Here is a 25,168-nt window from a genome sequence, read left to right as displayed (position 1 = left end):
TAGCTTATCGAAAGAAATATAGATCCATCAGGCTGGATCTGATCTGAATTCCACCTAGTTTAACACCTCATATCTCACTGGCTTCCAGTGTCAAATGGGTCAGAGATAGCCATCAGAAGGTTTCTGCCAAGTTTTCTGTTTTCCTCTACCATAACAACACCCTCAGCAGTAACTGCTTGAGCCTCAACACCAGGCATCCATGTTTCCCTTCTGAAATCAGTATTATGAATCAGCTGCAGCAATTCTGTCTGATTTTGCACCCCATAGAAGCTTGAGACTTTTTGAGGTTTGCTTAATTCCTGCTTTCAGTAATGCAATACAGCATGGAACCCCTATGAGCCATTTTGTTCTGTAAAAAGTGAACAAATTAAGTTTCACTCTTTTAATCCCATTCCATAGGCCTTTGTTCTTGTCTTAGAAGAGGAAAAACCCTTCATCTCTATTTTCTCTCGAGGTTAAAAAAATGAGGAAAAAGGCTCAGGTGTCCCAGGGAGCAGGTCACAGCACCAAGCCTGATAGAGTTCAAGAAGTGTTTGGACAATACTGTTGGGCACATGGTGTCATCCTTGAGGATGGAGCTTTGCAGGGCCAGGAGTTGGACTTGATCCTTGTGAGTCCCTTCCAACTCAGCATATTCTGTGATTCTGTAAATGCTATGTTTGTAGATTTGGTTTTTCAGGGTTTTTTTTCTTAAGGAAGCAATCCCTCTGTCTTCACGTGAGAAGTTCCTCCAGTTCCTTTTTTAAAATAAATTTCATCTTTCCTCTCCAAAATGTGCTTACTCCTCCAATACACTCTTTTAGATAAAATGGACAGCATTCCACAGAAGCTGATAGATGAGCCATTACTCTGTATGTATTTGAATTTAGCTTTTTTCTCATTCACACAATCTTTTTTTCAAAATGGGGAAACTTATCAAACTTATCACCATAGGTGATAATGCCTCCAGTGAGCACTAGGCCAGTAAAGAGTAAGTTTCCCTACTTCAAAGTTTGTGGCAAACTGCTCATTGTTAAAGGTCTATCCTGTAAACACACATTTGTATGCTTCTAAAAGCAAGTACTTCTCTATCAGTCTGGGCTAGCTGAAGTCAATGACAAAATTCTATCAAGTTCAACAGAACTAAATCATATGCAATGCAGGGCACAGAAATCTCTTGGGAATCCAGCACAACCCCCCCCTAAAAAACCAGCAGCAACTGCAAAAGCCAGATCACTGCAGAGCACTTGGATTGGGAGGTTGGTTCATCACACTTAGCCCAGTCAGTAATTATGGCATTCCTAATTCCCACTGTCAGCAAAGAACATTTTTTAAAGCATCCTTGTTGCACCTGCATCCCATGAAAATACGAAGTACTGTATTTTTTATGGAAGAGTAAAGTCAAAAAGTTTGTTATCAATCAATGCTATTGCTGGGTATCTTCAAAACAAGAAACAAGCTTTGCTTCTGTCATTAAACTGACACTAGTTTATAGGTAATTACAGAAGAGCAGAACCTTATAAGGAAAGCACAGAGCTTTACAGAGAGCTGAACTCCTCTACAGGAAAAAATTTAGGTTCTTCTGTTTAAAACCACATTATTTATTCAAGTTACCTTTCCTACACTCCCAATATGAGAATTTGGAGGCCAGGAATATTTTGACCAAAGCCTAGGTATTTCTAATTTTTGTTTCTATTACTTTTTGCTCAACAACCTTTTTCTTTTCTCTCTGAATCTACAGATGTGGGTTTGTGTTGGGTTTTTCTGTTATGTGGTTTTGGGTTTGGGTTTTTTTGGAGGGGTTTGTTGCATTTTTTTTTTTTTAATCTATAGCATATCAAGATATTTCTCCTCCCTAGTCCCAACATGTAGAAACTGCGTAGTTTAAAGTCCTGCTGAGATTTGCAGGCACAAATGTCAACTATAATAGTCTAGCCTTTTAACATATTTCCTTCTTCACTCCTGATATTTTTACACTCTGTGGAATTAATTCTGTAACCTGAAGTGCCACTTATTAAAAAGGCAAGCCATGGTAAAGAACTTGCTACCATCATCACTTCCTTTACAGAAATATAGTGATTTCACTCATTACAGCACACTCAAGTTTAATCAACACCCTGGCTTCTGCTCTGTGTGGGTATTAATCATTTATAAGTCTTTGGATTCTATTGCTCACTTTGTAGGTCATTTCCGTAGGCATTCCCTTGCAACCTGATCAGACATGATGCATAAAATTAATTTCTGGGATGACCTGATATGGAAAGGGATGTGGAAAAGGAGCAAGAAAAGAGATGACATCAGTAAGGGGTGAGGATTTCTGGTCCCAAAGAGATACAAGACAAGTGTGCACATGTGTATGTGGAAGGAGGGAAAAACACTCTATGTAAGCCAGGACTGAACGAAGATTTCAATGTAATGCTCAGAATTAAAGCAGGTTTTAGTCCATAAGCAAGTTTAATTGGAATAAACAAACAACTCTCCCCCAGCCCCAAAAACCCCTCCACCATGCTCTTCTGGTACAACATCTCAAGGTATCTTGCTTAAACCTAGGAGCATGAGTTTAATATTGCTCCCAAATCACCATAATGAATAACACTGACTTTGAACATTGATGGTAGCCACATGCCTGCCCAAATCTACAAATCTATTTCAAATTCCCTTATGTTCTTGGCCTCAATAATTTCCTATGACAGTACATTCCAGAGACTAATTATATGTGTGAAATACACATATAATACCTTCCTTTTATTGCACTTCTATTTGCCATCTTTGATTTCAATAGAACATCTCTCCTGGTTCTTCTGTTATGAGAAAAAGAAAACAGATGTTTCTAATTTATTTTCTCTTACACTAGAATTCAGTGCAGCATGAAGTTAGCAGTTAAATGACTGAAGTATTTCATCCTGATTGTGTTCTTTCAGACAGAGTAAATGTCTGTTCTTCCAGAGTAAACTTACCTACCTATTAAGAGATTCAGAGAAATATGAGCAAGGAAGTAAAGAAATTCAAACCTATGAACTTTAGGCAAAAGGTTTATGACAGAAAATGAGAAATCAAATACTAAAAGCATTAAAAATGCTCCCCTACTCAATGCTGGTATGTCTATATTTGGGAAAAAGCTAGACCAAACAAACCACCCCAACAAACCACAAACTAACCAAATGAAATAGAGTGCATATGGCTGACATACATGCTAGTGAGAGAGAGGCACAATTAAAAAAGCAAAAGAACAGAACTTTCTACGCAACATCACCCAAACCTCTGGTACCACACATACTCAGCATGCTATTTTAAATCTCATTGTAGAAGCAATTTGTCAACAGTTGCAGCTTCCTTTGTGAGCATAAGCAAGTTCTCAGGTGCCATCATCACGGTCATGGATGAACAGCTTAACAAGGGATTGATGCCACCATTTTGCAATGACATTTCTGGGCACTTGCAGGAAGGGTGTACATCAGTATTTGTGTGTAACTACCATTATCTGGGTGTAAGCTGCATCAAACAAAAGCATGACTTCAACCAAAATACTTCATTAACTAGGATGTCCATGTAGAGGCAATGAATTTGTAAAAGCTAGTGGAAGTAGATTTCAGAGGGAACACACCAGATTGCAGACTGATGACATTGGTGTTAAAACTTCAGTGGAAATCTTGCTTGATTTAGTTATTGGAGGATAGGAAAGGACAATTCAGAGAAATTACAGAGCTTTTATGTTATTTCAGCTATAGGACTGATCCTTAAATACAAAGGTTGCCTGCTCTTAGACCCACTACCAGCCTGCACTGTCTTACTATACCCAATTCCAACTTTCCTTATTTATTTTAATGGAAACAACACTGCAGTTGAGGAAAAATACACATTCAATGCCTTATTCTGCAGGATGATGGGGTCCTTCTTCTTTACACTGGATTCATTAGCATACATTTGATACAAATCTAAAAGCCTCACCTATATTGCCCAGATATGAGGACTTGAAAACAAATTTCTGGAGCAGAGAAACTCTTGTTGACAATATATATCATTCGGATCAGATTTTTTTTTAAAGTGCATTTTCAACAGTGAAACAGATAATAAATAAATAAAGTGTTCTGTTACAGCTAGGAAGTTCATTGCTCTAAGTCAAAACACTGTAAAGACTGGAAGAAAGCCACTAGTCAGCTATGATTAGCCAAGGGCACAAGAGCACAATTAGTTCTTACTTGATGACAGGACCAGAGACAGAAAGGAAACCCATGTGGGTGATACACAAAATGAGATGTCCTGATTGAGTGCGACAACATTCAGATTGGATTTTCTAAAAATTGCATACATCTTTTAACAAACTTGTGTGCTAATGGTCCTGTTATATCTAGCTCTGATCATACAGACACTATTTCATGTGTAAAATTGGAGTATACAAAACCTCTATAACCCCAGAGCTGCACTCATTCCATTCAGGGATGTGATCACATATACTCCCATAGGGTATTCCATTACAGAGGATCTAGAATTGTATTATCATTTTTGCTACAAAATAACGACAAGAATATACATTATGGCAGCACTGATCCCCTCTCTGTCATGGAAAAAAGTTTGACTTTACCCTTTATACCACTGGTATTAACTGGCAAGTCAGTGTTACCCTTGGAGTCTGTTTTGCACACCCCTAAGAGACTTTTCTATGTGTGCTTCTTCTCCTGGGTGATGCAATGCTTGCAGTTTTTATAAAAACATACACTCTGTCAACTTCTACAAGTCAAATTAAACGCCGAAGAAAAGGAAACTTGATCTTGCAGTGATTCTTTTCCACACAGCTACTTCTGCACATTTAGGAGGGAAAAAATAAAGAAAAAAAAAAAACCCCAACTCTTTACTTTCTCAAAACTTCCACTGCATTGTGGTAAGTGAATGGAAAATATGTGTTTGCACACACATACATGCTTTAAATACACCGCTGACAAAAAGCAGATCTGATTCAACACTGTTCCCTAGAGTTGTTGTCCCAGATAGCATTGAACAGTTTTAAAATGTGCAAATTACTATGAGTTACCTCATAATTTGCAAAGTGAAATGGCGGGCAAAATAAAAATCAAGCTAAAATTTACTTCATCATTTCAAAGTTGAAGTCTGGTAGTGGTTCAGTCTTCTTGAACAATTCAACTACTGCAAAACACATATTGAGAAGCACCATTTAGAGTCTTCCTTACTGTAAGGGATTTACTTTTAACTGCTGACAAAATCCAAGTACATGCTCTCCTCCGGAGCATCTTTTAATCTTCATAGTTTCTGTTCCTTTAATCCATGTAGAACAGACCCCCACCAAGTAGGTTTGTCTCCCCAGGCCAGGTTACAGAGGGAAGGCAGCTCTGGTTCAGTGCTGACTGAGTTCAGGTGTATTTCTGAAAAGACTAGAAAGCAAGATCTAAGCTGTGCAAGCTCCAATTAAAGCAGAAAAACAGCTTAAACTAAGAAAAAGGCTACCTATTAAAAACTTCTTAGCAGCTGTGACCAGCATGGATGAGAAATGGTGAGAGAGGTTGCCCAGCGGCTGTTGTGCTGGTTTCACACACTTTTCCCACTAGGGCAAAGAATGATTAAGAGACTCACCATCTCAGTGAGTACTCTTTGTGGAAAGTCAGACCCTTAAATGTACCCACGTCATAATTTTACTCCTATGAGACATAGTGTTCTACTACATACTTAAAGACGTACAGAAAGAATCAAAGACATAGCATAACTTAAGCCCTTGTTTTCTTCAGTACTACTTCTAAAGAGAAACCTGAACACATATGAGAAGTCACCTTTCATAGCTCTGTGAGTGTGCTAAGGATGCACGTGGGCCTGACTGCCCACAGGCATGCAAGTACTAAAGAAGAGGAGTTAAACAGACCTCCCCTCTTCCAGCTCAATGTCTTACTGCACATAAATTTATCTTCTTCCTTTGTCTGCTCTATGCCCACTAGGTCTACAACTCCTTAAGTCTCCTAAAATCAGAGGAATTTAACAGCAAAAGCAATCTAAAGGAAAGACAAAATCCCCAATCCTTCCACCAAAAAACACCCCAGCATTTCATGTGCTTCCTATCTTTTCTTATCCTGAGAAACAGAATAATAAATTAGTAAGGAAGCAATGTGAATCTGTGCATAGCATTACCTTTTTTTTTTTAAACAGTCTGTATGTTTGCTTTTCATTAGCTCTCTGTGGTGGCAAAACCATAAATGTAAGAGTTAGAGACATAAAGGGAAGAAATAAAGTAGCCAATAGCAAAGATTTCAAATACACTTACACAACCACAGTTTGTTTTACAGCTGCTTTACATAACAATAAAAATGTAATATACCATGGACTTTTGGCAGTGTGCAGAGAGGCAGCATCAAATGGCAATAACAGAGTAAGCACAAATGATCTCTTTGGAACAATTAAGTAATTTTAATAAGACCATTATGTCCAACAAGTAATGGGTCCAAAGAGACAGAAAGGTCAAAAGTGTGAGTTTCTCAGTACTGACCAGAGAGCACATTTACAACCCTCTGGAAGAGAGGATACCTTCATAATCATATTATATAACCCTTACTAGAAAACAACCCTATTTAGCACACTAAACAAAAATAGAGATCTTTCTTTCAGATGCCAAAGGCAAGAATGCTTTCTCTCAACCAGTTGTCTCAGCATAATTAATAAATAAATAAATAAGGGCAAAAAAATGCTTACCCTCTATGCATAACCAGCTGAGAAAATCATTGCCTATATATAAAACAGTGAAGTGCTCACACACTTCAGTAAACAGTCTGGCACTTTCAAGAAAAAAATGGGTAAATAATACATATTGTACATTAAACTCTACAGAACTGTTTTAGCGACCTTGAACTCTAGTAATATAAGCAGGGACATGCAAACCCACTTATTTCTGGACACAGTTCATTCACTATCTCCAGCAAAGACTGAAATTTAACACTGGACCCAGTGTGTCATTAGGATTTGACACATTATCTTTCAGGAAAGCCAATCTAAGCAAACATTATATTTCCATTACGTTAACACCTAAAAAAAAATGAGATTCTCCCTCTGAAAAGAAATAATTTGGTAAAAAAGCACCTAAATGACTTTCCAGGTATGACATTTAATGTGTACGTGAGAGGAGGGTTAGTAAAAATACTGAGCAAAGAACCTTTCATTTGCCTGGCATACAGTTGTCTGCTGTGTAAATGCTCATACAGGCTCACCTTCTGCACAGTCCTATGCCCTCATAACTCCATAGTGAAGTTTAGATGTATCCTCTTGACTAGAAACCTTTCATGCTAATAAAATACTTTTCCAATGACCAAGGAATAATACATAAAGAAAGATAACAAATTTCAATTTCTATGTTACCTTGCACTCAGGATTATCCCATTTGCCCATTTAAGTACTTTAAAAACACTTGCCTCTTTCCTTTTCATCAAGCTACTCTGATTCATGACCCAGATACTTTAGCAGTTTAAAAAAAACCAGCCAAACTATATTCAGTAGTTTAGCTGATCACTGCTACTTCATTTGCAAGTAAATTAATAAAACAGGAATGGTTATGTCTGCATATTATTTAATTCCTAATATAAATTTTCTTTCTGTCAACAGGACAACCTTGCTTTTTCAGTTCTCTGTAGGCATGAGTGTCAGACTTTGACAGATATAATGGATTAGTGCTGAAGGATCAGTGCAGCCATCAGGAAAGAGAAGGCACAGAACATGCTCAGCTCAGAAGGATAAGGAAGCAGGAGACACTAGCACTGTTCTTTACAAGGCTGAGATGGCTTGCAGAAAGAGGCCCAACTCCAGGGGCCAGGACAGGCACTCCAACTCTTTCTTCCAGAGCTTACACCACACTGGTGACTTGGAACACACTGGATTATGATGAAGGAAAGGAAAACCTAGAAGAGAAGTACAGAGATTGCTCTGTCTCTGCAAGAGATGCTAAGATTTACTGCTGGAAAGGGATCTGGCAATATACTTTTCTTATCTCTTTTTTCCTGATTTTAAGAGTTACATCTAATCCCACCCTATATTTTCATTCTTTCCTAGTATGCCATAGTTCAGCCATCAACTCCAGCTCCATCCTTTTTTTCCTCATTTGTTCTGAATCATTGAAGACTGTTGCAAACAGAACAGATTTCAGTAGGTAAGATAGCTGTCTTTCCCAGATCCAAATCTAAATCAGCACTCCAACCTTATCTCTCTAAGTGAAGCTGTGAATCACTAACAAATCTCACCCAGCCACCAAAGAGGTCACAGCACATCCCCACTTACCCACAGCCCTTCACTCTGCTGCTACCACTTACAGCTCGACCCTGCCACCTTGTTGTATCCCCACCCAAAGTGTTACCACGCAAGCCTCTACTACCCAGTCCCTCCTTTTCAGTCTTTCCTGACAAATCCAGTACTAGTTAATAAACACATCCTAAATGGCTAGTTCTCTGCTACTCAGCATGCAGTGAAATGTGCACCTGAACAATCCCAATGCTAAATTATTTGTCTGGACTTTACATTTCCTCATAAGTAAGGCTCTTCTATGAAGTACAAGGCAAAATCCTTGAAATGCAATGCAGAAAGTAGAGACTGTACAGTCTACGGGGTTAGAAAATTTGCATTTTCTGTGGGAAAAACAATGTGCAAGACATAGCTAATACATTACAGAACCTTATATGTAACATAATATTTTTAGTCATTAAGAGTACACACACTGAATACTAAGTACTTGAAACTGGAATGTCTCAGCACATGTAATAGCTATGCATTTTAACTCGTATTTCCCTAACAAATAGTTACAGTCCTCCTAGATATTGAGGTGGAAGGTGAAGTAGGAGCACAAAGACACCAAAGAAAGAGATTAGCTGTTGGACAGCTTCATTATTTCTCTGCCACTATCCAGGAAGAAAAAAGCCCCCAACACTAATATATCTCAAAATACACTATCCTATAACAAAGTAGTAGTATCACAAAGTAACAGCTGTGATAACCTTGGTGTGCATAAAACCAGAAAATAATCAAATCACATATTCAAGATAATACAACAGCTGCTGAATAAAACAACTCACTTATTTACCTCTATCAGATAAGGGGAAAAAATGCAATTTTGCAACATAAGCATAACTTTTTTGGGGAAGAGAGGATAGGGTGACACCTACAAGCCCAAAGACTAAATCTACTTTATTAATAAAGAACATTTAAACATAGATGGAAATTTACATACCACTTTGCCAACACCAACAAAAATTAAGGAAGTGCTTTACTCTGAAAAGTTTACAATCTAAATTCAGCAACACAAATGCATGAAGGTTAATCCTTCACAAAAGCAAGGAGAAGTGGCTAAGTGACAGGAAACAAGAGCTTGCTTTAAATGGCAAAGCATAAAAAGAAGAGAGGCAAGAAGGGCAGAAGTTGAACATTTTCTGTGGCTAAAAGCCATGTCAATTGGAACAAGGAAATAGAAAAGAGCCTGAAGTTAGTGGAGTGGAATGAGGGACAACGGGGTGGGGGAAGGAGGTAATTTTGTGGGTATTCCACATAGAACATAAAAAACCCATTTGGGGTCGTTTAACTCGGCACCTTACTCCTGGCAGTGGTAAGAGCCTACTCCTCAGAACAGGTGATGGTGGATACTTTCTGTAGTCCATTCCCTTTGTACTCCCTGAGAATCACAGCCACTGGACTAGGGGTGCTACAGGGTACTTGCCTGACTTTTCTCTTTGTATCTGTTCCTAGATCTGTTGCTCATGAATTTGTTCAACCCACCTTTGAACATGCTGATACTATCTGCCCCCACAACCTCCTGCAGAAGAGTTTCCAGAACCTTACTACCTACTGGGTAGAAGAATTTAAACTGTTCTAAAATGACCTTTTAACAGTTTCAGTGAGTATGTGTTTCCAGTATTACGGAATTTGCTGAATAACAGCTTTTGCCATAATTATGTTTCAGTTGCTACAAAAACAAGGTGTGCTCCTTTGGGAGATTCAGATTCACATGGCCTCCAACAAAATTAATTTGCAACTTCCTATCTTAAATACTAGTCTATTTGTTTGGGATTGACTGAGTCATTTGTTTCTCTCTCGATTTTCTGCCCTCTTCCTCCATTTCTCTGCCTGCCTTTCACTCCCTCAGTTTTTTTTCCCCCACTCCTCACACCTCACTGATGTGCTTCTGGGAGGACATGGCCTAAGAGTCACAAATGACTCAAGCAGCAGTTCAAGGAGATCTGCAAAGATACAGTGGGGCACCTGTTACATATATACTTCAAGGTACAGTATGTTGTTCCCATGATAAGATCATCTAAGTGCATTCACTTTATTACTAATTTCTATTTTATCTCCCAAGTTGGGGTGCAAAACAATCAGGGCAGCAAAACTATTGTTGCAGCTTGTATGCTTTACTGTTTTAAAAATCTACTCATGCCCAAGAAGAGGGTGGCCCACAGATAGTCCTCCCCATCCACAAGAGGAAGATGCCCTGTCTTCTGTCCCTTACAGTGCAAGGAGCAGAAAGTGGAGCTAAATTGCTGGAGCACAAAAAGCATCACTCTACTTCCACCTTTGCTGCAACTATTCCAGCAACCAGCGCAAAATCATCCCAGTCACCCCGATGGGCCACCTCTCTCTGCTGTCCCTTATAATCTCCATTAATGCTTTGGACAACCTTGCTACCTTGAATGATTTTATGTCCTTTTCTGTTCCTCATCTGCAACTCATTCATCTCCCAGTCTTACCAATACCTGCAATCCGATTAACCTCACAAGAGGAGTGAGGGAATGGAAAAATTGGAAAGATGCTATTCCAAAGAAAACATTAAGATTTCACTAGAGATTTCAACTCTGGGGTGCAGCTGAAAGACAAGCAGCAGGGCAGCTGAAGGTCTGGCACTAGTTACATCCAAAACTTACATCTCCTAGGTCACTCTTGTCGCTACTGTACATCTTTCTGCCTGATTTCCTAGGTTACAAGGGTGCCGTTGAAATTCAATTTAAAGTAAGAAGGAAAGCATCACCACAACTTTAATGGAATGGAGAACTCAGTGAGATTCATGATATTTTGAGACAGCATAGCTATTTAAAGCCTTCAGTCTTTTTTCTCTCCCACAGTCACCCAAGTGTAAGGAGGCATAAATACTTTTACCATAACTCAAAGCACTACAAAATACAATGAGAATCTCAAATTAAGAATTACCCCATCAAAAAGAAAGCTAGACAATTCTCATTGATAAATAACTTATAAGGAAGACAAGGAGGACACTAACTATAAAGGCTTGTATGCATCACCTAATTTACCTCCTTTAAAAAGATTACTAAAACATACAGAAAACACTGCGCAAATACAGTATTACAACAATCTGATTGATCAGAAACTCCTGATAAAATGATCTTCTGTGGTATACTACTGTATTGACCTAATTACTTTAAAATGGTATTATTAAAACTGTGTACATTTTAGCCATCTTTCAAAACCTTCTGCAGCAGTTAAACACTGTTTTAATGAAATAAATTGCACTTTCTCCACCATTTATAGGCTACTTCTCAGAGCCGCTACACTTGTTCAGAACATAAAATAACACACTGAAACTTTCTAGAAGTTGTCCACTTGAGAACTGCAAAAATATGAAATCCATAACAGTCATAACCTAAATTAGCACCTTAAAACATCAGTGAAGATATTCAAACTGCATCTAAAACCTTTGAGACAATTTCCCTGGCAGTTTTCTTTGTAGAACAATCACTGTCTCAAATAAATCTGACAAAGTTCTTAGACTGTATAAGAATTAGATTTTTTTAATCAATTCACCAATTGTGAAAAGACACTTTTGATTTCAGAATTAATTTTAATGTCTGGGGGCCTTTTCACTCCTGTGTGCAACTTCTGTACGATCCCAGGCATCAAAAGAAAACACAGCAAGACCCGTCTCCTGATTTCTCCCAGCAAAACACTGGGATTAGCATGCTGACCAAAATATTGCTCAGATACCCACAGCAGAAAAAGCATTAAATATTAGCAGTCCGCCTGCTCCAGAAAGCTCCTCTCCATTGGTTTTTTGGTTTTGCAATTCATAGTACCAGATCAAAATTCTCTGTGTTTCCAGCAAGTCCAGCAGCTCCAGAGGGAGAGATGAGCAATCTTTTTAAACAGTCATTTACACTGATACAAAGTACAAAACATATCTACTAACATGCTTATCTGATTAGGTCCACACTCCCTTTTGACTCTAAAAGCTGAAGCTCCTGATGGAATTGAGATGTAAACTCTACACTGATTCACAGAAACACAGAAGCAAAGAAATCTAACAGAACTCTACATCATTAACCATACAGCGTCTTTAATCCAATTACTTTGTATTTTCTCTTAAACAAATGAACTGCCAAAACTTGGCCTGGACCCAGTTCTCAAAACTGCTCAATTTCATCTTTCCTGATCCATATTTTCAGATGTGAAACTATGGAAGACACTGGAGAGAGTGAGGAGATTCAAACACCACATCTGCCCTGAGCTACAGTCTGCATGCCCCATGCTCCTTTTCTCTCCCAGCTTCCTTCCCCCAGAGTCCAGGTTAATAAAGAGCACTGCAAAGTGGATATTGAAGTTAAGCATCCAGCTCTACAACATCTCCTTGTAATGTCAATTAGCCCCTTACAGACAGAAAATATGTATTAAATGCATGGTTGCAACCATTACACTTTCCCCAAATGCCTTGGAATTTTAATTGCCTGTTGCTGAAATTTGCAAATTGGCAAGAGAAACAAGAAAACCCCTCTGAATTCTTGAGCACACAGTGCTTATTTTGACAGTTGTAGTTTATTTATAGTACTTGACAATACATGTTCTCTCCTCAGTTTTGTAACATAATGAAGTGAGCATTCAGACCTCCACTATTAAGCCTCAGAGGGAAAAATAAGTATAAATTTATTTCATTCAAATAAATGTACAGATTGGCAAGATTTTACTTATAATGACTAAATTGCATCATTAATTTAACTTAGTTTGAAGCACCTTGTTTTGAGGAGAAAGCATAGCCCTTCACTTTGAGCATGGTGTGTGCCTGCACAGGTGCACAGTAATCTCTTAACCCATTCACATGAAATGGTATCCTTCTTTTAGTACATTAAGTGCTTCTGAAAAGGTGCTGCATGGAAGGCTGGTCTGTCAGGTACAATCACAGAAGAGTGCAGACAGAGGCTGCAGAAGTTTCACTACACACAAACTCACTGATAACCTTAATCCACTGATGTACTGGTGCAGGTGAACTCTGTTTCCATCCCCAACACAACCCCCTCCAACAGCGGGGCCAAAGCGAATGTCTACCAGACACAAGGACACCGGCTCTCAAAACCAACCCGTCCTTCAGAAACCACAAGGCCCTGGCAACCTGCTCTTGCTGAAATCTTCAAACACAAACCATCCTCCTCGATCCCCTAGACAAGCCAGTTAACCATGGGTAATTTTGTCTTCATATAAAGAGGCAAGATAGATTCAAGCCCTAAAATATAAACAGCATACATACATTGTTTCCCATTTAAATCTATGAAGTATCATACACATACAGTGTATGTTTCTTAAAACAAAACCAGACATATAAACTCCTACTATACACATATCCAATATAAAAATCTAGACAAGCAGCACTGGAAATACAACTGAAAAACCAAACAAGACTGTGTAACCAAGAGGAAATATAAGAATTTGTCAGATAAAACATATATGCAGCATCATAAACACAGTTGCACAGTGCCCTCCAAGGGCAGCAAAACTGAAAGTCAAATAATAAAATTAAGTGGTATACAAGGGAGGGTGCACAGAAGGGATTTCAATCCCCTTTGTTCTTAGGCATGATACAATTTCACAGCCGCTCTCAAGATTCATCGTTTCCATGTTTGGCATGCAAGAGCACAGAATGCAGTTCATTTGGGAATTACCGAGCCAGGACATGCAAAGCAAAATCTACCACAGCATCAGCCAGCTCCTGCCACAGTGTCCAAACAGCCTGGCCATCAAAACATTTCTGACAGTTAAAATAAAAACAGAAGTGGCTTCAGAAAAGTTAATTCCTGCAATATTAACTAATTGATCCTCAGCAAAGAAACTGCTCCTGTGCAGCCTTTGTCTGAGTACACCGGGCAGAGGACTTTGCCTGCAGGAGCTGCTACTGCCACATACTTAAATTCAGCCAGTGTAGAAATGTATTATTTTTATGGTTTGCAAGCTAGACCATACACAGCTGCAGAGGATCTCTAAATTAGTTAATACACCATTTCAAAAGGAAGAGTTATTTCTCCAGGGATCATGTGCCAAACAAAGCAAGGAGGGAATGCTGAACCACTGGTAGTTTATATGACAAAAGATATTTTTCAACTACACACAGCACTAATTATGTAGGTCCTTCCTATCCTACATCTGGAAACTTCTCACAGAAAACACTCACATTTTCAACACAATACGAGGTGAAAAAAGAAAAAAAGACTTCTAAACCACTTTTGTAAGCTGATAATTTCACTTCCCTTAAAGGTGATAATGTTTTTTTATTTCTACAAGGAAGCAAAAGCTGGCATTTGTGTCATTCCTGACCTAATAATTTGACTGGGCATACTAAGGAAAAAAGTCATAATGAAATTTATCTTGTTACTTAGAAAATGTAAAACCGGAAAGTTTATGCTATAGAATACAATAGTGCTCAGGAAGGGCTATTTCACACATGAAAATAACAAAAACAACACTGATATTAGAGTTTAACAGTGACTAATCCATCCTTAAATAATATGCTAGATTTAAAAGCAAAAGCACTTAAAGCATTATTGGAGTTGAAAGTATTGAAAAAATATATTTGCAAAAAATTGCAAGCACCATAAAAAACAAATGTAAGCAAGACAAATGCGAGACCTGCATGGTATGTAGATGAAATGTATTAATTATAATATGAAGCTGTTGAGTTCAAAACTGCCTTTGAGCCACACATTTTACACAGACTTCTCTCAAGCCAAGAAATCTTAATTCCACACTGCAAAGTTTTGAAAACTATTAATATTCCATACATTGTAAGGGAGAGCACTTCTCCCCACCATCTTTACTGAGACACATATTTATTAAGTGCTGACAGTTAACTTTCATGAGACTCTCAAGGAGATCTGGAACTTATTCTGCAAATTGACAAAAACTGGGCTGAAGGTGCCAAAACCCACAACTGTATTTTATTATTATTTAAATAACGAATTTGTGATAGGATTGTACTGTGAAGCAATGGAAAGCCCTGCAGGCAAATGACTCCTTCAACAAAGGTTTGAAAATTATTTTTGTTTAAATAACAGCTGGTCTTGCCTATATGGACTTAAATGAGCCATGTGGAGACAAACTTGTTTCAGTTTAGCTAAGACAGATTAAAAACCATTAATTCCAGTTAATATCCATTTTGGTCCATCTACACAGATGGGAAAAATAACATTAAATTACCATGCTTACATACAGTCAATACCAGACACCCGATAAAGCACAAATTCAAAGCCCTGCTCATAATGCAACTGATGCACACAGTTCCAGCAGAACAGCTCAGCTGCAAGCTAGCTTGAAACAAAAGAGATTTACATTAATTTCTCCACTTTGCCAGAGACTTCCTGTATGACTTTAGACAAGTGACTTGTTTTTTGTCTGCTGTAACTCCCCACCCCTAAAAATGGGGAAAACCACTTGTTCCATAACCTCACATCAATAAGCAGATCTACCATGAAGAGATGCTTAGATACAGAGGTTGAATGAATTACACAAAGGGAATAAAGAGTACCTGAAGCTTGAATTAACTTCTCTTAAAGCTTTGGACACCTCTTCACTGAGGTGGAAGGAAAGTTTCTGCACAACACTCCTAAGTGTTACCAGCAAACAAAAGTCAGGACTGCTTACATAGCAAGATAGAACTGCATTTTGACATCTGCAGACCCAAAGCAAAGACATGACACCTCCTCTGTCATTGACATATATAAAAGACCAAAAGTAAGAAGCTTCTAGTTACCTTCTTTGAACTCTAAAACTGGAGTTAAACTCTCTGATATAAAACAAAGTAGGAGAAGAGATCACCAGATACAGTCTCAAAAGATTTTAAACACTTTAGATCCAAACAGTCATTCTCCAATTCGTCTTAACCACTAACCACCTTTTGAACTTGAAAGTCATATTTAACTTTCATAACTCAGTATTAATATCAGGAGTCAAATCATCTTGCAGAAATTAAAGACCTCCAGAGCACTGGCCTACTGAAAATAATGAAGAGGACTAAAATCTATTCAGAAGTAGCTGCCAAACATACATTACACTAGGACACTTATGAGGGGACAGCACTGCTCCCAGCAGGAACCCATGAATTTGCAACATGTATTAAATATATCTTTTTAGAAAATGTTTTCAAGTCCAAAAACCTGCATTTTGAATACAGGCCAAACAGAGACTGTTTCCATGCACATATTCTGCACCTCTGCATAACTAACTGCACTAGCCTGTGAAAATCAAAATCACAGCCTGAGGAAGGAGACACAAGTGCACAGGGAGTATGAGAAATTAACCAGCCAATGACACACAAGCCCAGGTAAACTTCTGGGGGGCACAGCAAGCTATGGAAAAACCAGAAGCAAGGAAAGTGCTGAGGAGAGAGGAAGTTCTGGAATAAGCTTCCCCTCATATTACCCACATATGTGTAAAAACCACACAGCTGCTCAATCACAGGGTGTTGAGTGTGCTTGGGGTTTGGGTTTTTTGGTTTTTGTTTTGTTAAACAGACGATCTGTGGGTTACATATATGAAAATACAGACACTGAAAGATACAAAAATAAAAATGAAACATTTATTTTTAATCTATTTTGTTTGAAATGTCAAATGGTTGTCATTATTTGTAATTGCATCTTGCATGTCATATTTTATAAGAAGAAAAATACCTCATGTAAGATATGGCAAAACAGCTCATACTAAAAATCATTCACAACCTGGACCTTTATCTTTCAATATGCAGAGCTGCTCTGGGATGTGTTAAATATCTTGAACACCCATTACAGCAATAAGACTGAAAGAATAACACTATTTTGCAGTGAGGCCAAAAATTAAAGCACAGCCAACCATGAACTTTTATCAAACACCAGACATAGAACAGGGGAAAATACAAACATGGTAGTGGGGGGTGTAAGAACAGATGTGCAGAAAAAGAAAAAAAGATTATGGTGTTTCCAACATAACACAGGATACAGTTTCGGACAAACATTTTCAAAGGTGAAAATGTTGAGGCTTTGGCAATCCCTAAAACTGACAGTACAACAGGTAGTACATGACATCATACATAATGCCCTGAATATGTAAGTTCTAAGATTAAACTTACAGGAAAGAGTGAGATGCCTAAAAGGAGAGGACTTGCCTCTCCTCCAGTGACACCTGAAAAAAGTCCGTAGAGGCACAAAGGCAGCAGAGATATGAGGGGCAGGAGGTCAGAGGAAAGGTTAGAATAAGCAAAGTCATAAAGGCAGGAAATTGAAACTAAGTTCTCAAACTATGTATTTAATACCTCCTTCAGAGCATGCCAGTAATGTTCATATGAAAGGAAAAGATATAAAGCAAAGCAGTGACACTGTGAGCAGGCTTCCCAAGAACAAATTCTGGCAACCTTAAACATCACGCAGCAACCAGAGTCTCTCATTTGCTTAATCTCCTCACAGTCATAAATTGACTATTTCTATTTTTTTTTTTTTTTCACAAGATGTGAACTTTCCCCACAACTGCACTAGCTGAAACTCATCTCACTGTTGTGGCAATCGGCACCTGCCTGCCTTTTTACAAACCAGCCACTACAGGGGCAAACTCCCAGCGCTTGACTGCACAACTGGGGCCTTGTTAGCCATAAGCAGAGCTGCTCTTCTTGGCTCAGCACCATGTTTACAGAAGTAGGATGACTTCACCCCAAGATGAGCAATACCAAAACTCCTTTGGTCACACATACACATAAAACAAACTCCTCCACGCACGTTTTCCTATCTATCAACATATTAAAAGGCAGTAACAACTACACCAGTTCCATGCATTACTTGCAGGAGTTGCCACCCTTCACTGTCACTCATCTGAAAGTCAAAAGGAATGCAGAATACTTATAACTCCACTATGGACGAAGATTAATCATCACTATTTGTACTATAAACTAATTTTTACTATTAGAAATATTTGTAAAGGCTGAAATAACACAAACTTAGTATGTGGACCTTGAAGCACATTATCTTCAATGGTCTATGTAATTAAAAAAGAAAAACCAAAACTATACTGTATTTTGAGAAGTAGTCTGCTAGTTCATCTTTACCTGTGAAAGAATCCAATTGAAACAAGGACAAATTAGGGTTCTAATATCATTTACACAAACCTTCAGAAGAAACATGCAATCTAATGTACTCATATACTATCACAGCTTTTAGATAGTCTTGCAAAGCTCAGTCTGAAGTCCTAGCACCTTGACCATCCAGAAAATTCTGCCTAGTTTCAAACTAAAACCACCACACTCAGTTTTCCAGAGAGCAAGTAACAGGGCCTGAGATGTGCTTCTGTGTTTCTCTCCCATGAAAATCAGGTTAAAGTGGGAGGAGGAGGGAAAAGTATGTGGACTTCGTCCTGACACAGAGCTGGGATGCACACGGGACAGACATCTCCAGCCCAAGAACTGGAAATTTTATAATATTCAGGTAAGTCATTACTGTCCCTAAAACATTGTCACAACTAAAGATTTCAAAACTTATTGGTTATCTTCCCAACAGCACAAAAATCTTCTTAGTATCAGATTAGATATCAAACATCACATTCAATCTCTCCTTCAATTAATTATGATCCTAGGGACTGGTACTGAAAGGATGGCTCTGGACCTGTCAGGCTAATTCTTGTGCTAATGCCTCCCCACAGACTAACAGTGGCAAAAAGCTTCAATAAAAAGGTTCATGTACATTTGTGGGTGGAAACTCAATACGAAAAAGACCAATTTAAACAGTTATTTATAAACATAATTTTCTCTGATTTCTGCCATTACCAACATAAAAAGACATCAAACCTCAGCTACAGCAGGAAGATGGGAATGAGAGTTATGTGTTGGCAACTACAGCACACACAGACCAGACCGAAAGCCTACTACTGCCTCCTCTCCAAATGCAAAGAGATTCAGCGACACCATGCAATGAAACAAATCAACCTGCCAGAGGTTTTAAAAAAGCAATATAAGTTTCTAAAACATACCTAAAAACAAGCTGCTTTATAAAGGGCAACAGAATATCCCTGCTTTCTGTTTCATCAGCTAAGATGCACGTTCCAGTGGGGCACCCACTGAGTGACAAATTTGCACTTCACTTCCACTGTCAGCTGCTGTTCACAACAGAACTCTGAACTAAAAACCTCAGAGCATTCTCTGCTTCCTTGGCAGGACTCTTATTTATATAAGATTAGTGCAGTCAGGCATTAGATTTATAAACCAAACCAAAAACAAACAAGAAGAAAGTTTTCACACTCTTCTTTATAAACCAGTTTCTGAAATGTACACACACAAAACAATATAACATATTGACATGCAATTGTTAAAAAAACAAAACAACCCCCAAAACAAACAGAAAACTGGTCAAAATACATACAATCTCTGGAGGTATCCCCCCCTGGAAACTATTTAAAGCATTCACAAAAGAACTGTGGATGGAGCCGTTCCTCTGCTCCATCCAGAGCCTCTGAGGGCAGTTACAACACACAGGCACACTTCAGCCCCTCACCTTCCCCCACCCTCCTCAGGTAAGGAATCGACACCAACCTGCAGTTGGGAGGTGGATCTAAGGTGATGTCAGCCAATTCCTTCTGAATCCTGTGGCAATAAAGCAAGAAGGAACAAAGGTAAGTCACTGAGTGGGACAGCAGTTAATACATTCTCCTTGCAGACATACTGTCACTGTGAGCTTGCCACAGCACGTAAGAGAGGCGCTCTCAGCTGTGGCCTCCCACCAGTGCAAACCCCCTCAGCAGGACAGGCATCCTGCCCTGCTAAAGAGCCAGGCAGAAAAGCAGACAGGCATCGTGCACTGAACCCAGACAGGTGCACTGCTCTGCACTCCCACAAAGATGCCAATCACACAGTGGAAAAGACTGTCCTCTTTGCTCTGCCAACCAGCCCGTAAATGAGGGGAAACCTCTGCAAATGTGATGCTCCAAGAGGAAACTGCAGTCTGAAAAGGAATTTTGTCTTACGGGATTGAGAGAAACAGCCATTGCCAAATTGGCTCCCTCCTCTCTCCCCAGCTTCTCATCACCATCCTGAGAAAAAAAATCCACAGCCCTGAGGGAGTCAATAACTGCGCCATTCTCAAGGACACTTTAAGGAAGGTGAATATCTATTTCCGACGCTCCTGCACTTCCTACCACCTTCGATTCTCCCATTTCTTCACCCTCAAGAGCCTCACAACACCCCCATGTCCCCTCCCTAGGACTCCAGATGCTCCCTCTCTCCCCTGTGCTCAGCCAACACCCTGTCCTCCCAGCCCAGACTATTCTGGGCTTACGCTGCTTCTGCCACAAAACGCCCAACCAGCTATCATCCTCTTCCCTGGAGTCCCATTACTGTCACTCAGGCTTCCCTTCCAGATTTCCCCACCCAGCACTCAGCCTGCCTCCCTTCTCCTTTAAACTCAGCCAGCATCTCCTGCCACTTGTCATACACAAGAACCACAGCCTTTCCACAGGAGGCTGTTTAAAATCTTCTCCTTAGAACGGTGAAGGGCACAACACGTAAAGAGTGCTTGCCACTATCTATGTCAGTTTGCCATGGAAACCTGCTGAGTGGAGATCTGGAATAACCAAACCACCTAAATTCTACAAAGCCACAGAGAACTCACTTGCTACGACAGGGCATTTGCATAAAACCCCAGTCACTTTAGACACCTACTGATACAACCTCTCTGCTGCTTGGCAAAGCTGTTCAGTGAGATAGTTTATTATTCCTACTGAAGTACTGCAAGTTTGCTTGAAAACCTCCATTTGTCAGCTTAGCTCCCTGGAGCAGGATGGTGCTGAACTCAAGTGACACACAGAAAAAATAAGAAAGGGTAACTTCTAAAAAAAAAATAGCAGCTCCAAGAGTCTGTCCAAGTGAAGAAAACTGACATAGCTGTTCTGCAATTCCTGCTCTATGCAGGTGTCTCTCCCTACACATTATTCTGGAATAAAAATTACTTTAATCTCAAAAAAAGCCCAAACCCACTCTGGGCTGTGAGCAAAGATTATTTTAGAGCAGAATGTCCACAAGTGGGCCTGCTGTGGATTATTTATTCCAGTTAGCATCCAACCATACACAGAAAATTCAATATAAGTGATGAGCAGACAAAAGTAACAGTAATGTATTTGTTGGTAAAGATCTGGGGCTATATTATGTCCCTCGCACTGCAGTGCGCTCCTACAAAGCAAGCAAACTCAAAACTTCACAAACATTAATTAATCTCCAAATCAGTTCTGGGAAGAAAAAAAAGACACTCTGGACTCTAACCCACAAGAGAGCGAAACAGATGTTGAAATGCAATGCCTTACTTCAGACCATATAGCTTCCAGTAGCAGAGAAAAAAAAAGGTCTAAATGTCAATCCTACACCATTCCCATAACAAATGCTAGTAAGAAAAAAGGAAAAGACGGCAGAAATAATTGAGGGTCAGAATAACAGCCCAGAAGAAGAAAAGCCAGGAAAATATTTGGAACAAGCAGGAAGAGGGACGAGAAAGCAGTGAAGTTGGGCAGACACTCACTGCAGCGAGACACCGAAAAAAGTGAGACAATAGCAGCTTCATGCAGAAAGGTTGAGCACAAGGGCTAGAGATGAGGAATGGGAGCAGCAGGGGAACAGCGCAAAGTAAAATGAGGAAGAAGGGAAGATGCAACAAATCAGTGAGAAAACTGACTGCAGCCTCACCTCTTGGCACTGGTAGATAGCAGTTTAGAGTTTTTACTCATGCTGACTTTGCTTTCCTTCTTCTTAGGCGTGCTTGTCTCTTTCTCTGTCTGTTGGTTGGAGGATGAAGATGAGGAGGAGCTGGTGCTGGCCCTCGAATCGTCATCCGACATAGCGACCCCCCCACCACACACCCCAACCTGGAGAGGAGACACCATGGGGCGTGGGGAACAAACAGTGAACACAAACACACACAGAGAAAGGCTGCTGACAATCTCGATCTGTGTTTGGGTCATGCTCCTTTTAAAGGATCCTCGTGTCTCCCTCTCCTCTCTAGGCCCTACAGCCACAGCAGGAGGAGCAATAGCTTCCCCTGCACTAGTAACACCGAGGAGCAGGGGAAAAGGGACTTTAAAAGCTTCCTCTCAGAAAGCAAGCGCAGAATGAGAGGAGACTGGAACGAGGACAACTGCGAGGATCAGGGAAGCTCAAAGCAATTCTTTCTAATCTCCCCCAAACTGCACACACAAGAGGAGCCATCACCACCCACCACTATCGAGCCTAGGGGTGTAGGAGATAAAAATGGAACAGCTCCGGTCCCTTGGGTTCCCGGGAGGCACGTGGGGGAGGCAGGAAGGGACGAGGCCAGGGGGGTGCCCGTCGCCAGTTCTAAAATGGAAGTGGGGCATCACTGGCAACACAGGGAAGACCCTGGCAGATGTGTGACCTGTGGTGGGGAAACCCCTGCCTGCTGGATAACCCCTGTCTGTGGGATCGGGCGTTGGAAGCCGTGAGGGGAGGCGGGCAGGAAGGGAGCAAACCAAGGGGAAGGGCTGAGCAGGGAGTGGGGTGCACTGGTGGCACCCACCGAGGCCCACTGCACCGAGGGGCATGTGCCAGAGGAGGGGGAAGGGAACACAGGCTCTGTGCCGGGGGGGACGCGGGGGGAAGGAGGGCCGGGGCCTACGAGGGGCGAGAGGGGAGGCCGGTGTCAGGGAGGGGGGCAGCGGGGGCCGGGGGGAGGCAGCCCGGGTCCATGCGGGCACCCCGGGGGCACGGGGGAGGAGGGCGAGCACGGCGGGCTGCCGAGGGCAGGTCCGCACCGAGAGAGGCGAGAAGCCGTCGGGAGGGATGGGGGGGGCTGGCAGGGCACACCGGGAGAGTTCGGGGGAAGGGCTCGGGGGGCAGCCGCGGGCCCGAGGGGGAGGGGGGGGGCGACACACGGCCGCCTCCCTCCCAGAGCCACGGGCTCCCGGGGAGCTCCCCTGCCCCCGCCGGCCGAGAGCCGGAGGGGGCCCGGCCGAGCTGCCCCGGCCGCGGGCCCGCAGGGCCGGGGGACAGCGGTACCTGACAGCCCCGGGCGCGACCCCCCTGCCCCGCCGGCTGCCGCCCCATCGCCGGGCCGCGGCCGGCCCTGCCCCTCGCCCCTGCCCCCGGGGAGGGCGGCGGGGGGTGCCCCGTCCCCCTACCTCTCCCTTTGTGTCTGGCTGCTCCTCCTCGGTGCGGCTGGGCCTGGCCACTCGTGTCTCTCTCGCTGGGAGAGAAGCGGAAGTGCTGCAACAGCAACTATTAAACAGGCAATGGCTTCCCTGGCTGCCTCCCCCACCGCCGAGCGGGGCTGGGGGGCGGCGGGGCCGGGGCGCCACCCGGTGCGGAGCGGGGGGCGGCGGGGGCGGGCGGCGGAGCCCCAGCTCCGGGGATGGAGGGGGATCCCGGCCGCCACGGCCCCCTCTCTTTCCCTTCCCCCCGGGGAGGGAAGAAAGGGGCACACGGAGGGGGACGTGAGTTTTTAATGGAGACCCTCTGAAAAGTAACCTGCAGGGGTGTCGGGGGGCACAGGGACAGGAGCCCTCCCCGGCTCCGCTGCTGCTTCCGTGCGAGAGCCCCGCGGGGACGCGGTGGAAGCAGGTGGCTGGCAGAGGGGCAGCTCCCGGGGCTGCTTTTTTTAAGGCTCAGAGGGGGTATTAGGGTCGGCGCGGGGGCTGCTTGCTTTCCTCCTATTCTCAGAACTGTTTCAACCCCAAAGCTTCTCCCCTGCCTCACCTGCTTTGTCCCTCCGGCGGCAGCAGCAACTTCTCACCTGTCTCAGTTTGAAAGCAATAAGGGGAAAAAAGAAAGGGAAAAAAAAAAAAAAAAAGGAGCCTAGCCCAAAGCCCACTCGCCCCCACCAACCCAGGCAAAAGGAATCCCCGGCAGCTTTCCCGTCTCTCACCTGTTTCAGCCCTAAAGCAGCAGCTGTGTCCTCCCTTCCCTCCCCCGGCTCAGCCCTGAACCAGCAGCAAGAGCAGCCGCTTCCCACTCGCCCTCGCCCGGAGTTCAGGATTCCATTGTCCCCCACACTGCATTTGGTGACATCACTGACACACAAAGAAGGGGCACTTCGTGATGTCATCAACGCATGCTGGGAGAGAAAACAAAATTCTGGGCTTGGCAACGGCAGCACTAAAACACAGGCGCACACAGATACACACACAGACCTTTCAATTTTCCAAAGGTAAAAGTGTTAGGGATTTTTTTTTTCCCCCAGTCCCCTGATGGGGAGCCCGTCTGCGGAAAAAGGCGTGTTGTATTCGCTAGCGTGTTGTAATCGCGAGGCGATTTACTCATTTCTCCGAATCCTCTGCTGTCCATCTCTCGCTCCCTGTCCACCCAAGGGACAAAAGTGATTTGGCCGGAGCGACCCACCGCCCCCGGCCCAGGCGCGGGCAGCAGCCCCGGTGGGCAGCTGCGGCTCTTCCTAGAGGTGCCGGACCCACTCGGAAAGGGACAATGGGGACCAGCATTCCCACCGACCTCACCCGGGGCACATTTGGCTCGCTGCCGCCAGTTTCCACAGCCTCTCGAGGGATCGCCTATCGAGTTACTTGGTGTCTTCAGTGGCCGAAAATACACTGGACTGTCACCACCACGCACCACGATAATGGATCGGAGTTTGTATGTCACCCTTTCTCCCACGGGAGGACCTCGAGGTGATCCGCAGGCACACAGCACTGCTGGCTCCACAGGGCGCTGGTACGACATGACACCTGGGGAGTCCCGAGAGGTCAATTACAAAACCGAAGCCGCAGGAGCGGCGGGGGACGGGGGCGGGGGGACATCCCAAGTCTGGGCATCTCCGTTTCGCAGCGGCCGCGGGGGGGAGCGGGGGCAGCCGAGGCTGGCTCCTCCTGAAGCCCGGGCTTCCCGTCTGACGCTGCCAGCGCTGCCCGTTCGTTCCCGGGCTGCCAACATGGCCCCAGCGGCGGGCGCGGGTCCGGCGGGGCAAGCTCTCCCCGTTCCCCCGGCGAGCGG

At 42.5% G+C, this 25,168-nt stretch overlaps 1 protein-coding gene across 6 annotated transcripts in view; it reads right to left on the bottom strand.

Annotated features, from left to right (window-relative positions):
• The window catches only part of UBE2E1 (ubiquitin conjugating enzyme E2 E1), a 45,415-nt gene extending 21,131 nt beyond the window's left edge, over positions 1-24,284 (bottom strand). Inside the window, exons 1-5 of one of the 6 annotated variants that reach the window (XM_054646996.2) lie at positions 24,090-24,284; positions 23,921-23,957; positions 23,347-23,411; positions 21,899-22,077; positions 19,760-19,810 (exon numbers count right to left, since the gene is read on the bottom strand). In XM_054646996.2, coding sequence (XP_054502971.1) covers positions 19,760-19,810; positions 21,899-22,077; positions 23,347-23,411; positions 23,921-23,957; positions 24,090-24,269 — 512 coding nt within the window. In that variant the 5' untranslated portion in view covers positions 24,270-24,284. Of the gene's footprint in view, positions 1-19,759; positions 19,811-21,898; positions 22,078-23,346; positions 23,480-23,920; positions 23,958-24,089 lie in introns of those variants that run through there. The other 5 variants (XM_077176692.1, XM_054646833.2, XM_077176714.1 and 2 more) reach the window with 5 other exon arrangements.
• Between the last annotated feature and the right edge of the window lie 884 nt (positions 24,285-25,168).

This window comes from Agelaius phoeniceus, chromosome 1 (assembly GCF_051311805.1).
Source record: "Agelaius phoeniceus isolate bAgePho1 chromosome 1, bAgePho1.hap1, whole genome shotgun sequence".
Taxonomy (NCBI): Eukaryota; Metazoa; Chordata; class Aves; order Passeriformes; family Icteridae; genus Agelaius; species Agelaius phoeniceus.
This window is presented reverse-complemented; position numbering and strand designations above follow the sequence as displayed.